At 41.6% G+C, this 15,088-nt stretch overlaps 1 protein-coding gene across 1 annotated transcript in view; it reads right to left on the bottom strand.

Annotated features, from left to right (window-relative positions):
- foxo3b (forkhead box O3b) overlaps window positions 1-12,518 on the bottom strand; it is a 50,989-nt gene extending 38,471 nt beyond the window's left edge. The window contains exons 1-2 of the mRNA XM_078274173.1: window positions 12,218-12,518; window positions 11,137-11,855 (exon numbers count right to left, since the gene is read on the bottom strand). Coding sequence (XP_078130299.1) covers window positions 11,137-11,685 — 549 coding nt within the window. The 5' untranslated portion in view covers window positions 11,686-11,855; window positions 12,218-12,518. The remainder of the gene's footprint in view (window positions 1-11,136; window positions 11,856-12,217) is intronic.
- Window positions 12,519-15,088: the final 2,570 nt, after the last annotated feature.

Genomic DNA, 15,088 nt, shown 5'->3' with positions numbered 1-15,088 from the left:
GTGTGTGCTTAAGTGTGTACGTGTGTGTGTGTAAGGAAAGGGGGAGGAGAGATCTGTTCAGTGGGTCGCTCCATTATCAGCTGTCACCCAAACTGTGAGCCCCCCCCCCCTGCTAGCATTCCATTGACTGCCATTCATTTTAGCATCACTTTGACAGCAAATAACTTTTACGTTTAAAGACTCTATTTGTCCATTGTTTTCTAAAGAAACAAGACAATGTATAAAAGGCTCCATTACCTTGTATCTCACATTATGGCCCCGTAGCAGCTGTTTTTGTAAAAATAGGCTAACGATTGTGTCATAACCACGCGACTTTCTGTCGCACAGTAGAGAAATTTACATATAGTCAGGAGAAGCTCGCAGACAATCGTGGGGACGTGGAGGCATACAGTCAAGGGAGAAGCGCATGGAGAGTCCATGAAAGCATCGGAACAAAATATTTCAGCAACGTTTTGCTCCTACTCCTACGCTCATGGACAGCTCCTACTCACGCTCTCTGTCTCTGCAAGATTCAGAATGATTCAGATTTCTCTTGGCACAGCTACCAGAAGACAAATTTCAGACAGGTTGCTCATGTCACATCTACATCATCAAGCTCAGTTTGAGGCTGCGCAGCAGCTGCGCAGTACACTCAGCCATCACCGGAAAAGTGCTTCTAATTGACTTCACTGGTCTCTGTCAAAGTGTATGGCGTCGCTGTGTCCATTTCTTTCACAGTCTATGGTAACAACCCCCCTCCCTTGCCCTGTTAACACAAGTTTGCATGCCTCTATGCCATATGAACACACACACACACACACACACACACACACACACACACACACACACACACACACACTTTAGGGACCAATAACTTCCTGGAGTATCGGCTAGTTGCTGGATGACAGGTACATAACCTTCTGTAAAACCACAGCTTGTTGGTTTTACACTTCAGTTTTTGTATGGATTAAACAAATAAGATATAACATGTGAGCTCTAGAGGGGCTGCTGGGTGGAGTTTGTTATCTTTGACCAGAGCTAAGCTAACTGTTTCCCTGTTTCCAATCTTTATACTAAGCTAAGCTAACCGGCTGCTGGCTGCAGCCACATATTTATGGCACACGTGAGAGTTGCATCTATCTGCTCATCTAATTCTTTACAGGAAAACACATAAGCCTGTTTCCCAAAATGTCAAACTATTCTTTGACAATCTACATATTTATTGTATAAGAAAGTCCCTAGAACTCAGGGCCACGTGATCACTGATGGTACAACATACTATAGACATAATGCTGGTAATTCATCAGTCCCTTTACTGTTAAAGCTGCTCGTAACTCATAAAATATCTTACATACAGTAGTGTTAGAGATCAATAGATCAGTGACCTCAGTATAACTTTAACGCAAGATAGTTTGCCTCCAATCTTTGGTAACCAGCAACCCTGAAACCACAGAGCCTCCCACTTTGACCCCACTTTTTGTGCAATTGCAGGTTTCATAGATGCTTTCTTTATTTTTCCAGTGGCAGAGCGACATGTCCACAACATGATTTTCCAGTCAGACTGGTATTTCTGTAGTCTCCCTGTCACTTAAACTTTCTGCCTCTTGTAATTTGTTTGAACCTACTATAGAAAACCGTTCTTTGCTTTATCTTTCTCCAGTGAGGTCAAAGTTCAGGGTCAACTACAGAACAGCAAGCCTGGAGCCGGGAGGATTAGCCCTGGTGCTCCAGTCAAAGACTGGTTCTACCTACAAGACAAACCACCATAGTCCTCTGCTCTCCCATACTGAGCTGGTATGTTATGGGTTTGTCCTTGATGTTAAAAAGAGACTTCTACTTCCTGTACATTTTCTTTTTTGTTTTGTGTTTCTAGGGAAATACAATGCATTTCTTGCCTACCTACCAGTATTTCCATCCACCAGCTCTTGATGAATTCTTGCAAATTCAGCAGTGTGCTTTGATGCGGTTATCTGGCTCGAACACTAGTTTCATGCAGCATCAGTTGGAAAAGATGAGTGTAATCTCATGTTGTGTAAACTACTAAGCAATTGTTTTGCAGTGTGAGGGTGCTTTGAGGATCAGAAATGTTGGTGATTCAACAGGCTCTGAAAAGATACTGAAACATGATAGTTCTGCTCTAGTTTTGTACAGTAACGGGTGCTTTCCGACCGGATAGTACTTGTACTTTTTAGAGGAAAAGTACACTTCTAAGCAGTTCTAAGAACTATTCTCCCCCAAAATCTTTTTTTCTGTTTGCATTCCCACTGGCCAAGTGGCCATAGGGACTGGTAGGAGGGGTAAGGGAGTGACGCAAGCACGGCAACGGTCTTTATAGCATCGTCACTAGACCTTAGCGCCACATACAACAACAACGCAGCAGCATGGAGGAGGCCGTCGGAATGTTCCTGTTGTGCCTCGTAGTAATTCATGTAATGTTTTTCTCAACACGGACGTGGCTTTATTATACTCGGAACAGACTCCGCCTCTGCCTGCTGCGCTGTGGACGTGTGTGTGTGTGTGTGTGTGTGTGTGTGTGTGTGTGTGTGTGTGTGTGTGTGTGTGTGTGTGTGTGTGTGTGTGTGTGTGTGAAGGCCGGCGAGCCGCAGGACACGCTTGTGGAGTTTAACTCCGAAAAGACTAAAAAGTTAATCTTATGATGAACATGTGTTGTGATATTTAAACAACAGTCGACGAACCGTCAACGGCTAAATAAAAGCCTCTTATTTACAAGAGCGGTCTGAGAGACTTCCAGCTTACAGTGAGGTGTCTGAGCATGACTGGCCGAGCGACGAGCTAGAGGCCGGGGCAGGCGCTTGCTGGCTGTCGCCTCACTTCATGGAGCTTCTCAACTCCAAAAACTTTGAAGCAAATTGTCAATTCGGCATCAATTTTCGCAAGACTGCCTATATTCGAAATCTAAACAGTTAATTTCTCGCCTAAAACGTTGTCAGAAGTGAATTTAATGATGAATAAGATGGTGAAAAAATGTCCCGTTGTTGGTTGTTGCTCTGTCTGCAAGTTCTGAGTTGGCAGTGGGCGTGACTTATAAGTTCGACCAATCAAGTACACCTTGGAAAAGGGAAAAGACCCTGCTCTGAAGTAGGAGCTAAAGAAGTATGCTACTGCGGCCAAAGGAACTTAAAAATCCCCAAACTTTTCCTGTTCGAACACGACGAAAAAAGTGTTCTAGGAACGTTTAGTTCTAAGAACTGCAAAAATCCCTCCGGTCGGAAAACCCCTAATGAAGTTAAAGTCCATCTTCTGGGAAAAGTCCACCTATAATTTTTTTATCATGCGGGCTGCGGAAAATTACAGCCTCAGCATAAGCAGTCAGGCTCACTATCACTGATAAACTGAATATTACAAAATGTAATATTATTCCTGCAGAATTTTTGCTTACTGGATTTGAAATGAAGCACAGTGACTATTAAAGTAGCTGATATGCCTCTCCACTACTGCCTCAAAATACAATATGAATTATGTTTAGTTAATAGTTAATATAAAGCTACTGCCTGCAGCCAGTTAGCTTAGCATAATATTGCATAAAGACTGGACACAGAGGGAAACAACTATTCTAACTCTATCCAAATGTAACAAAATCAACATGTGGTTTTATGAGGGCACATACCTTTGAACAGACCTGTTTCCAGTCTTTGTGCTAAGCTACCCCCCCCAGGCTATCACTTCATATTGACCATAATGACATGAGATTGGTATCTTCTCATCTAACTCTCTGCAAGAAAGCAGAAAAGCACATTTTTAAAATTTTCAAACTATTCATTTAAGTTACTGTATGTCTTTCAAAAGCATACACTCACTGTCCTTGAGGCCAGTTTAAATCTAGCCCCCAAGATTAGTGTGTTATCAGTGTGTGAGACATAATTGTTTGTATTTTAAAATGCTATTAAGGACGAGGCATGTGCAGGCACCTGGTTTCTCTTTTGCTGTGTGCGTGTGTCTGTCACATTCAGACACACACAAAACACAACATATAAATCCTGTGACCCGTATGGTCTTAACTATCATCATCATGTACAGTAGAGCAATTGTAAGTCATTTCTAAGATCTGCCTCGAACTCTGGGATTTCTGCAAACAGCTCAGCCCAGCTGGACCACATCAAGGTTTTGAGACCATTGATTTCTTTTACAATCTGCATATTTTAACAACAACAACAACAACAACAACAACAACAACAGCTTGGCATAATGTCTCAATGCTGCAGTGTTGCCATGATGGCCACAAAAAGACAAGGAGTCAAGGGAGTATGGAGTGTAACAAGAGCAGAGGCCCAAGATTGATCTCCATTAATTAGAGCCCACAACCGATTTCAAGAGTTGTGCTTCAGAGGAGCAGGCGCAAGCTACAGGGGGACAGCTTGTTTTTTGCTCACAACAGTGTTTTACATCTAGACAAATGAGGGAGCTGGCAGGAAAATAATGAGGGATGATGTGAGAGGGAGAGATTGGAAGAGAGGGGAGTAAAAAAGAGGAATTAGAGTGATGAAAGAGAGACAGAAACAGTAAAAGAGGGTTAGCCTTTAGCCAAGAACTGGCTCTTTAAAATTAATACTGTGATCTGAATTCATCCCGAACGCATTGAATAATTGAGAAGTGTCTTTGAGGAGAACAGATCGTGCGGAGGGAGTGTGACATGGTTGGGATGGTGAGGATGCAGGAAATGCTTGGAAAACTAATGAGAGAGACACAAATATGCTTTTCTTACTTGTAGATACAAATACAAACACACAGGAGACTTTAAAACAGATTAGTCATCTAGATCATTGTATGTCTGCACGTTCCAATGCCTGGACTACTTAGGACAGAAAATTTGACAAATTATGTGTCCACTTCACACATAAACAGATGGACAGACCGTAGGATAGTGAAAAAGAGAGAAAGGAGATAGAGGGGTATAAAGAAAAAAAGAGAGAATGTGCTGACACTATGGCCAATGTAGTTTTTACACTTCTGTTATTGTGCAGATTACACAAAGAGATATGGTGTGTTCATTAGTGAGCTTTGGAGGTGCTGGCAGGCAGATGTTTTCATCTTCAGACAGAGCAGGCTAGCTAGTTCCCCCTATTTACAGTCTTTGTGCTAAGCTAAGCTAACTGGCTGCTGGCTTCATAGTTACCATAGAGACATGAGAGTTGTCAGGGACGTGCACAGGTACGGGCTATTGTTGCCTGGGCAACTGCCCGTTTGCCCTGATTGGCTTAGCTGCCCCTCTGGTGAAAGAGCCTAAATAAACTTTTCTTTCTTTCTTTTTTTTTGCTGTGGTGGCTGCATCAATATGATAATACTCCCATCATTACTAAAGTTAAATGAAATTAAATCGCTATATCATCCAATCTTGCCCTCAGCGATGCCCTCTGGCCCAGTCACGTGACTTTGTTTATATTCTCACACAGAGCACCGCATATGAAAGATGGACAGCCAAGCCCTTCTGCCTTCACATGAGTTTTTAGAGTTATGGAGATTATGACAAATGCCTTGTGAATAGTAATCAAAAAATACAGCTCCAGCTGCAGCTTCAGCTTGTAACGTTTGCATCACGTTGCGCAGCATGGCCTTATATTAACGTAAAATGCTACGTTATCAACCAAAGCTAATGACAGCCTATGTTGCAGCCGCAGGCTTACGTAACAACGTTACGTCTGTTACATTAGTGTGCGTTCTGTAGAGAAGAGAGAAGCTCAGGGATGGGATGGTTTGGGCTCTGGAATCATACTAGGTAATAAGTTGTTTACAGTCAATATGTTACATGAGTTTTCAACCAACAATCAGATGTGACGTTAGTGAAAGTGAAAGGCGCCTTATTTTGTTATGAGATGATAAATTAATGTCCCAATTGGTTAATGTAATAAACTTTCCATTAAAAAAAAATGTATAGCCTAATGTTAGTTTTGTGTGCTTAAGCATGCTTTCACAACAAAGATGACTGAAGCTCAAAGAAGCAGCTAAAAGATCTGCAACTTTGCAGAGCTGGATTAAAACTGCCAGCAGGCCAGCTGTGAGAGAAGCATTTGATAATGTCAAGCAACCATCCTACATTATTCATTTCATGTGATGTAGACCTATTTTATCAGAAGCATTTTCTTTAAGTTGGAGTAGGGAAATAACTCATTAAAAACAAATGTTTCATTTAATAATAAATACACAGTAAATTGTGTTTGTGCTGTGTATAGCATTGTGAATTAGTTATTATTTTATGTATATCAAAAGCTCCAGTTCACAGAGCATTTGAGAACCTGGGGATCGAGTAAAATACTTTTACTAAATATTATTTATGGTGCCAAATCATAACATTAGTTATCTCAACCAGAATCATTGAGTGCAGCCACAGTCTAAATGTCAACTGGCAGCACTAGTGTCAGTGTTCAGTTTTTTAGCAGTGAAAAGTGCAGTATACTTTATTCAGATTCTAATAATTCTATTCAAGATGAGGCCTACCACAAGGCTCCAGACCAGAGAGTGAGGGAGAGCATGCGGAGCATCACTCAACAAATCAGAAGGCTACATAATGAGGGTGGTGAGTGTTCCTATAAAAGGGCCATGTCAGTAAAAGCGGGATAAGGAAAAAGATAGATGCTGCGTCCAATAGTATTCTTAATTTAAAGGTACATTATAGAACTTATTCAGAAATCTAATGTTTCTCTAGGAGACTTTTGCCTTTTTTCCAGATTAGAGCAATAGCTCCTCCAAATGTCTGTGCACGTCCCTGAGAGTTGTATTGATCTAATGCTAATCACTAATGCTCTTGGGAGCAAATCTCTGCAGCCAGGTTCACAAAATCACGTGGAACGCCTTCAAAGAAGAGTGGAGGCTGTTATAGCTGAACATTAATGTAAAATGTTTCAGAATGAAATGCTCAACAATCACATATAGGTGTAATGCTCAGGTTTGAGGTTTTATGAGGCAATTTTCAGATTTAAAATCTTGATACAATGAAACTCCTCAGGCATCTAAAGAAAAATGTGTTCATTGATTGGAAATAGAACTAGAACAGAGCCTAGGGGTTTGCCTCCACACAGAGGCTGACTGCTCAGGGTGACACTATTCAGACTTGGAGGGGTGTCTGGAGCTGGTGTGTTCCCATAACCCATCGACCTTTTAGCCTCACACACCCACAATCCCCTCCATTGGGAATCACAGCCCGAGGGCAGTTGTAATACACCAAATTTAGAGCAAAGCTTGTTAATTTACTCCCTCAGCTCCTCCTTCTACTGTCCCCCCCCCTCCTCCACTCCCCTTTTTATTGCCTTTTTGCTTCAGTTCCTTCAGCTTGGCAAAGTGCCAGCTCCATCTGAGGGGCCTCCTGATTGTGTTCTGAGTACCTGAGTGCACACACAAATTCACACAAACAGCCCATTTTTTCCAGCTTATTTTTATTTATTTTTATTTTCTTCAGTATTATAAGAATTTCCTTTCTGGCCAGTCATCTTGTGTAAACCTTTGGTAATGATTACAAGTTTAATTTCCAGCCACCAGTAGCCATGTCCCATGCAGGGATATTCATAACTGACAGCAGGATCTTATCACACATAAAGCTCACCCCACTCTGCATTGATGGACAGCCAATGAAAGGATGAATGTTTTTTTGTTATCTTTCGCAGCCCCTTCTCTTTCGTCAACCCCGTCCTGCTCTGATTGGAAGAATACATTATTTCAGCCTAAAAGAATCAACACTTTCAGAATGCTAGGCCATTAAAATGATAATCAACATGCCCAGCGGGCTTATGGGGGCCTGCTTTCTATACGCGTCTAGACAAAGTAAGATGGTGGAATGTGCGTAGAGTAGCACAGTAGCCTCTTTGTATGTATCTGTGCGTGTGATGGTTGTGCCATGTATGAACCTCTGCCCTTGGTCTCTTTGTAAAGCGGTAGATCAAATGAGAAAAGGTGTGTTTAACACTAGTGTGACTCACTGGTTCGTGGGTTGAGCTGCTGCAAATAGCCATCAAGTAAACAAGGACATAATGACTAATGTACATGTTAAACAACAACTTCCTGTTGACAATCACGAATCGTTGCAACCCGTAAGTAAGTAATCTCATGAATGAATTCTAATGAGTTAAGCTAATTTCAGACCCACATATACATTAAGACCTTCAGGAGAGGCTCACGGTCATGTACCCTGGTGATAAGCCTGAACATGACTGGGCGAATGCACTATATATGTCTAAGCATGTCTTTCTGTGTGGGAATGTGTACCAAGTTTAAAAACTTTAAGGATCACCTTAAATTGGAGATAGAAAGAACTGTATGTACTGTGAATGTGTGTCAGGCCGTTAAAACATAATGACCTTAAATGAGAATATCAGACTTGTGTGTGTGTTTATGTGGAGTGTCATTGTGACATAACCAGGTCTGGGCCTGTAAAGGGCAGCTGCTGGGAACAGGGAGCTGGTTACAGCAGGGTTAAGTAACACTAGAGCACAAGGTTCACTGCAGCCAGAAATATTCACACACACACACACACACACACACACACACACACACACACACACACACACACACAAACACACACACACACACACACACACACACACACACACACACACACACACACACACACCTAAGCTTTCGATTATGCAAAGACACACAGGTGAAAAAACACACACACACTCAGAGTGTTATAGGTGTGTTTACAGGCGCTATTTTGAGATGCACGTCACTACCCCGCCATACCAAAGCTTCTCTTCTAATCAATTAATCGGTTTGAAAAATACTCTGATTCCAGCTTCTTTAATGTGAATATTTTCTGGTTTCTTCACTCCTCTGAGAACAAAACAGGACATTTGAGGATGTCATCTTGGGCTTCAGATCTAAATCATTAGTTGCAGCCCTAAATCTGAGCAGACATTTGATGATTGTTGACAGCATGTTCAATACTTAGCCCTTAAAATGATTTTTAAGAAAGTAAAATCAAAGGTTAAACCATTTTTGACATAGTGTACACTGAGTTCTTCATTGTGTAAGAACAAGTAAATGACCAAACATTCTGTTACTATTAAAAGCTTGTGCAGTGTCTTCTCTTGGTTAAAGACAATCTCCGGTGATAAAAGATGTCCTAGTGGTATGCTTGGCTGTCTTAACCTACTTTTACCAGGGCTAATGGTTAACTGACAAATATATGAAATAGAATGACGTAAGTGGGAACCTGGGAGAGAAACCCAGGGGGATTACTAGGATTTGCTCAGCAAATCTCCTCAACAAAGGTGCACTGGCTGCATGAAACTGTAGGTGTTCAAACCCGGCTCTGTGTGGGGGTGAAACCTAAGAGTCTCTGAGAGTGAAATGGAGAGCGAAGGGGCTCTGAAAAAGGGCCTGTACCAAGGTAGTCTTCTGAACACCTGGCTCTGCAGGCTGTCTTTGGTTTCAGTGTTTTACTAAAACCTAAGTGCAGCTTGTGACATGTTCAGGCCTTAATGCTGAGGAACCCATTTGTCAGTTCGGACCTCCAGAGATCTATCATCCTAAAGAAAAGTCTCCGTAAATGTGCTTTATCTAAACTGTATCTCCTATGTTGAAGTGTCCTTGGGCAAGACACTGAACCCCCGAATTGCTCCCATCGGAGTGAAAATGTGTGTGAATGTTCATCTGATGAGCAGGTGGCACCTTGTATGGCAGCCTCGGCCACAACGTATGAATCTGTGTGAATGTAAAGCGCTTTGAGTAGTCGTTAAGACTAGAAAAGTGCTATATAAATACAGTCCATTTACTTATTTGTGATATGTGTTGCCACAATTCTGTGTTTGAAGAAGAAACAACTAGAGTCCGTAATGAAAAGAGTCTCTTGTAAGAAACTAAAAAAGGCATTGGCTGTGAGCTGCAGATTTATTGACAGGCCATGCGTAACACTAAACCACAGACAGCCTGGCCCTCATGCTCAAAATTCCAGGAGTAACAGCCCTGCATGTTGATGGTGAACTTGGCCTTGACTTGGTGGGGCTACACACACAACCTCCCTCTTTGCTCTTCACTGAAGCATATCACATAGCAAAACTTGAGAAGCCCTGACAAAATATGGCCTACAGGCTCCACGCACCATGGGACTGGTCCCTCAGCCTCTAAAAATTGATAATCTCTGCTCTCTGACCTTCTGTGCCTAACTCCTTCCCCATCTCTTCGTGGGTCCCATATGTCTTATGGGTGACCAGATAGCTGCCTTTAGCAAAAAGATTTACCTTTAACAGCTCACCTAAACTCATGGCAACCCAGTAGTTATGTAATTCCCCCATGGCAGGATTAGCAACGTTGGCAGTTGCCTACCTGACCCAAGAGATAGATCCCTGCCAAGGTTTACATAACAAATGGAAACAGGGCAATACCACTGTGGTTACAGTAGCATGATGCAAATTGTGCCTCTAAATATAAAAACAAAAAACATTATATGACTATAATCTCACTATTCACAACCACAAAAAGACTACTGTGAGTGTACCACATAGTTTTTTTTGTATACCTTTAGGAGAAGTTTCAGGATTCAAACTTTTCCACACATCAGTATTGTTAAATCGTTTTGTTTACATCCAGCTCCTTGTTCTATTAACAGATTAGCTGCTGTTCAGTAAACTGTTATGTAATTTTATCATTCTCAGAGAGTCATAAACGAGTTGCGTCACTCACAATAGGCCACAGTGTTTCTAGACAAACCGGTTACAACGTTTATGGTTGCATAAATTCCAGCCATGTGGAGGAATAGTATACACATAACTGATCAGAAATGTCAAATAAAAAAGATAAAGAAAATGCATCTGATGCGATTTCAATGAAAACTCCGCAACAGTATTGTCTTTAAAAAGGTCTGGCAATAAAATGTCACGTTTTGGTCAATTTATGAGATAATTATGTGTAGGTCACCAAACCCCACGCTTAAAGAGATTAATGATCTTAAATGCCTCCCTGATGTGATTATTTTTTTCTCATTTTCTCTACGTTTTTAAGACTGATCTGTAATTTCCATTGAATGATAATGAGAGGTATAATGAGAGCCAGACTTTCCAAATAGACGCTCGTAAAAACGCGACTGCTAAATGTGTGCGTGTGCCAGTCTGTGTGTGTAAGTCAGTGGGTTTACAAGCCACATGCTTTTTGTTTTTGTTTTGATAGAGGAAGGAGGGGGGCTGGGTGGGTGAGTGGGGCGACTCTTACCTTCCATCCTGCAGAGCTGTTGCTGTCGCCTTTGTCTTTGAAGTAGGGGATGGATCTCACCATCCAGTCATAAATTTGAGACAGTGTCAGTCTCTTGTCCGGCGCGCTCTCAATGGCTTTGGTTATCAGGTCGGCGTAGGAGAGATTCCCCCAGGCGTTACGGCGAGATGATGCTTTCCTCGGGGTCTGCTGGGCAGCCAAGCTGCTGCTGGTCACCGCGCCAGAGGTGGCCGTCGGGGAGTGTGCGGAGAGCGGGGAGCCTCCGCTCTCCTGGCCGGGGGAGGAGAGCGCTCCATCGGCCACGGGGCTGTTGCTGCTCTGGTCCTCTGTCGCCAAGCCAGAGCCATTGACACCGATGGCCGTTTGGGTGGCATTATCGTCTTCTTCATCATCCTCTTCCTCAGGTATAATATCTGTGTCATTGCTCTCCGGTTTCACCGCGTTCGAGTCTGGTCGTGGCAGCGGCCAGGTGCAAGATCTGGGCCGCTTCTGGGGCTCGAAATCCGGGTCGATGACCACATCCAAGTCGGAAAGAGGAGCCTCAGCCATTATCTCCTACTCCAGTCACAATCTCGCCCCCGCTGCCAGGTAATAAAGTTACAAGACAAGAAATGAGGAGCTGTCAAAGTCGCGTCCCATTAATGCGCGCTCCCCTCCTTTGTTGCTATTCCACACCAGCGAAATCCTAACAGGGCCACGAGCAACTTAGTTATTAACGCCTGTTGAGGACATAAAGACAGAAAAAAATAAAGACAACACGTCGGTTAGAGCCAAGTTATAACAACCTAACACATACAATACAGCGGCTGAGTGTGTAGTTTAACCCATTTCTGTTAATGAAGCAACAATACACAAGCCTACTTCTTAGAAATAACAAAACCTTTAAATGAAGCTATTCGCGTCTCTGAGCGTTCTTCATTATAAACACTACTTGCTTATCATTAAGAGCTCTGCACAAAATCCCGTCTTGGTGCAAGGCTTTGTCTGAATCCACCCACTGGAGATCAATGACTGAGGAGAAAGTGCTCAAACCTCATCTCTGTGGGAAAGAAATCCGCTCTCAACACTTTAAATGAAATACCTTGCACGGCTAGTCACTTGTGCTCTGTGGTACCAAAAAAAAAAAGAATAGACTAGATCCCGGATTGTCCACGGCCACTTTCAGATGCCATCTTGACTCTTTCCTCTTTCACTCCTCAAGTCCGCTCTGCGATATAGAGAAAGATAGGATGTATGCAGGTCAAGTCAGTGTCGATGTGGAATAAGACTGCCACCTCACTCTGGGTTACTACTGTATCTCGACTTGCTCTCCACACAGCGCTGCACAAACACACACACGCTCACTTACACACATACACTATACACAAACACGCGCATGCAAGTAGATCAAGGACCAGCCCCCTGGATCCTGTGCATGGAATCGCCTTTTAAAGAGACACTACAGTCCAACAGCACGGAGCGGTCTGTGCGCAGGTGGAAGCTGGGACACGTCCTGGCATGTTAGTGACAGCCAGGCACAGAAATATAAAGGGACACACCAGAAAAAGAAAGGCAGAACCATTAAAGTCGAGTAGTGCATTCATTTTAGAAATATTTTTTACTGTCACAGCCAAGTAAAATGTGTGTTTGCAGGACACATCTTGGTATAACTGGCACTACAGGTGTGCTACAGGTTTCTACTATGTTAGAATCCATTAATTGTGACTTTAAAAAAAAGAAGCTGCTGAAGGCTGTAACTAACATTTTCTTTCATTATAAGTATTAAGAAAATAATCCATCACAGTTTTGTAGAGCCAAAGTTGACCAATTCAAATTGCTTGTTTTTTGCCGACCAACAGTCCAAAATGAAAATATATTTAGTTTAATATCATAGAAGACAAAGAAAACTAGCAAATACACACATCTGACAGGCAACAACGACTTTGGGTTTGAGTTTTGGACATTTTTCTTAAAAAATGACTGAAATGATTAGCTGATTATCAAAATAGTGCAAATCAACTAATCACCTAGCATATAGTAATTGTTTCACCTCTAAAGCAGATTTTTTAACAGTTAATGCAGTGTTGGAAAAATAAATTGTGGCTTCAAAAAAGACCTACGGTCATCATCCAAAACCTTTAAAGAAATAATGTGTGCAATAAGGTTTTTGCAGATCTAATCAAAAGTGTTGCCTCAGTAATTCAAACCACTGTAGAAACCACTGTAGACATATTATAAATAACAGTATTGTAAATAAGAGTTAAAACATAATATCAACATAAACTTACTGACAGATATTACAATACAATATTAATCTATGTTTCATGATGACATTTGGTCTATTTGTACGAAATGTTTACTTTGTATTGTAGTTTTAGGCCTATAGAAATTATACTTAGCATAATAAGCGTTATATGACATTATAGGCTATGTTATTGACATCGTGGTGCTTCACAATAAAACCATTTGAAACATAATATCATGTGCTCTGATTTTAGCTTTAACATCCATATATATTTTTTATTCACATCATCCTCTTGTTGCTTCATTGGAACGGCCGATTGTGCCTTTAATCAGCAGACCAGGTTGTCAATCACGTCTGTCACAGCGCTCAGGCCACGCCCCTTTCTGGAGCCTGTTCCACCTCATTCAGGATGACGTCATCCCGTTTATTAGAGATAAGGGGAGAATTCCTAGATGGTTCTTCATCCTGTAAGTGATGTTCTGGACCTCCATCCTCTTCCTCCACCTTCTCCTTCTCCCCCACCTTCCTCCTCTGGATCAAAACAGCCTCGTCCACGTCTTCTTTGTTTCGAGGGCTCACTGCCGTGCAAGGTGCGCTTCCAGCTGCGCGTGCTCGCGATTTCTGTGCAGGAATGCGCGTTCACAGCTGACCATAACAAGATATCACTTCAATTTTACTGCATGGATTTATTGTGTGTATATAATGGCACTTAAATGCATATTTTATTTTTGATTTGACATCACAATAATATAGTATTCTATATATAGGATATTGTTATTGTTTTGGGCAAGAATTACATGTCTTGTATTGTAGTTTATTCCCTGCTAAAACATAACTAAATATGTGTATATTATGCCTGTGTTGTTTGTTTGTTTTGGTTTTTTTTTGGGGGGGGGGAGGATCTTCATCACAGTACTCACAGTCACCAAGCTGACACACATGCTCTCTAAAAAGGTCAGACATTATTGTTTAACTGTGTTTGTTCATTGACACATTTAACCAGGCAGGTTGGTACAGCACATACACACACCCTCATTTACAGCAGCAGTCTGGAGTCTGTACTGTAAAGGATTACAGGCAGATAGTCTGTACACGTACCACATATTGTGTGATGGTTTTTGTTCCCTTCACATCAAAGAGAATACCTGATGCAGCAGTTTGCCTCCTGCAGAGAACTATAGAGTTAACTGCTCACTGGATGTACAGAGGAAGGTTAAGGTGTCTGAGTGTGTGAAATACTGTATGAAGCCAATTGTATTAGACAGAGATATTTTTCTATCTTCAAATTACTTTAAATAATGCTAAACCTTTAGAATATCTGAATTGAGTACATTCTTAGTACAATTAAAGATACATTTAAGTGTATTTGATATTTTGCTATTGGTCATCATTCAGTAAAGCATTGCATTTGTTTTGGTTTAACCCATTATTAGATGACCTGCAAAGGTTGAAACTGTTAATTTAATTGTCTCATGACCAAGCCATGTAACTCATAACAGCTTAAAAAAATCCACATTGCTTCAGTCTCAAGTAAATTGCTTTGGTTTAGGGTTTTTGAAAATTTCAACCCATTTTCTTCAAGAACACTAGCATTTGTTTATTGAGTGCATCCCCAATGAGCACACCATTATTTTTTTCTGAACACTATAGACTGTTTGGATGCTTTTAAGTTTCTTTGTATAGACCACAACATTGACTTGCATGACAAAGTTTAACATGTGTTTATCT

The sequence above is a fragment of the Sander vitreus genome, chromosome 18 (assembly GCF_031162955.1).
Source record: "Sander vitreus isolate 19-12246 chromosome 18, sanVit1, whole genome shotgun sequence".
NCBI classification, from domain to species: Eukaryota; Metazoa; Chordata; class Actinopteri; order Perciformes; family Percidae; genus Sander; species Sander vitreus.
The sequence above is the reverse complement of the archived record's forward strand: the minus strand, read 5'-3'. Positions and strand labels throughout refer to the sequence as shown.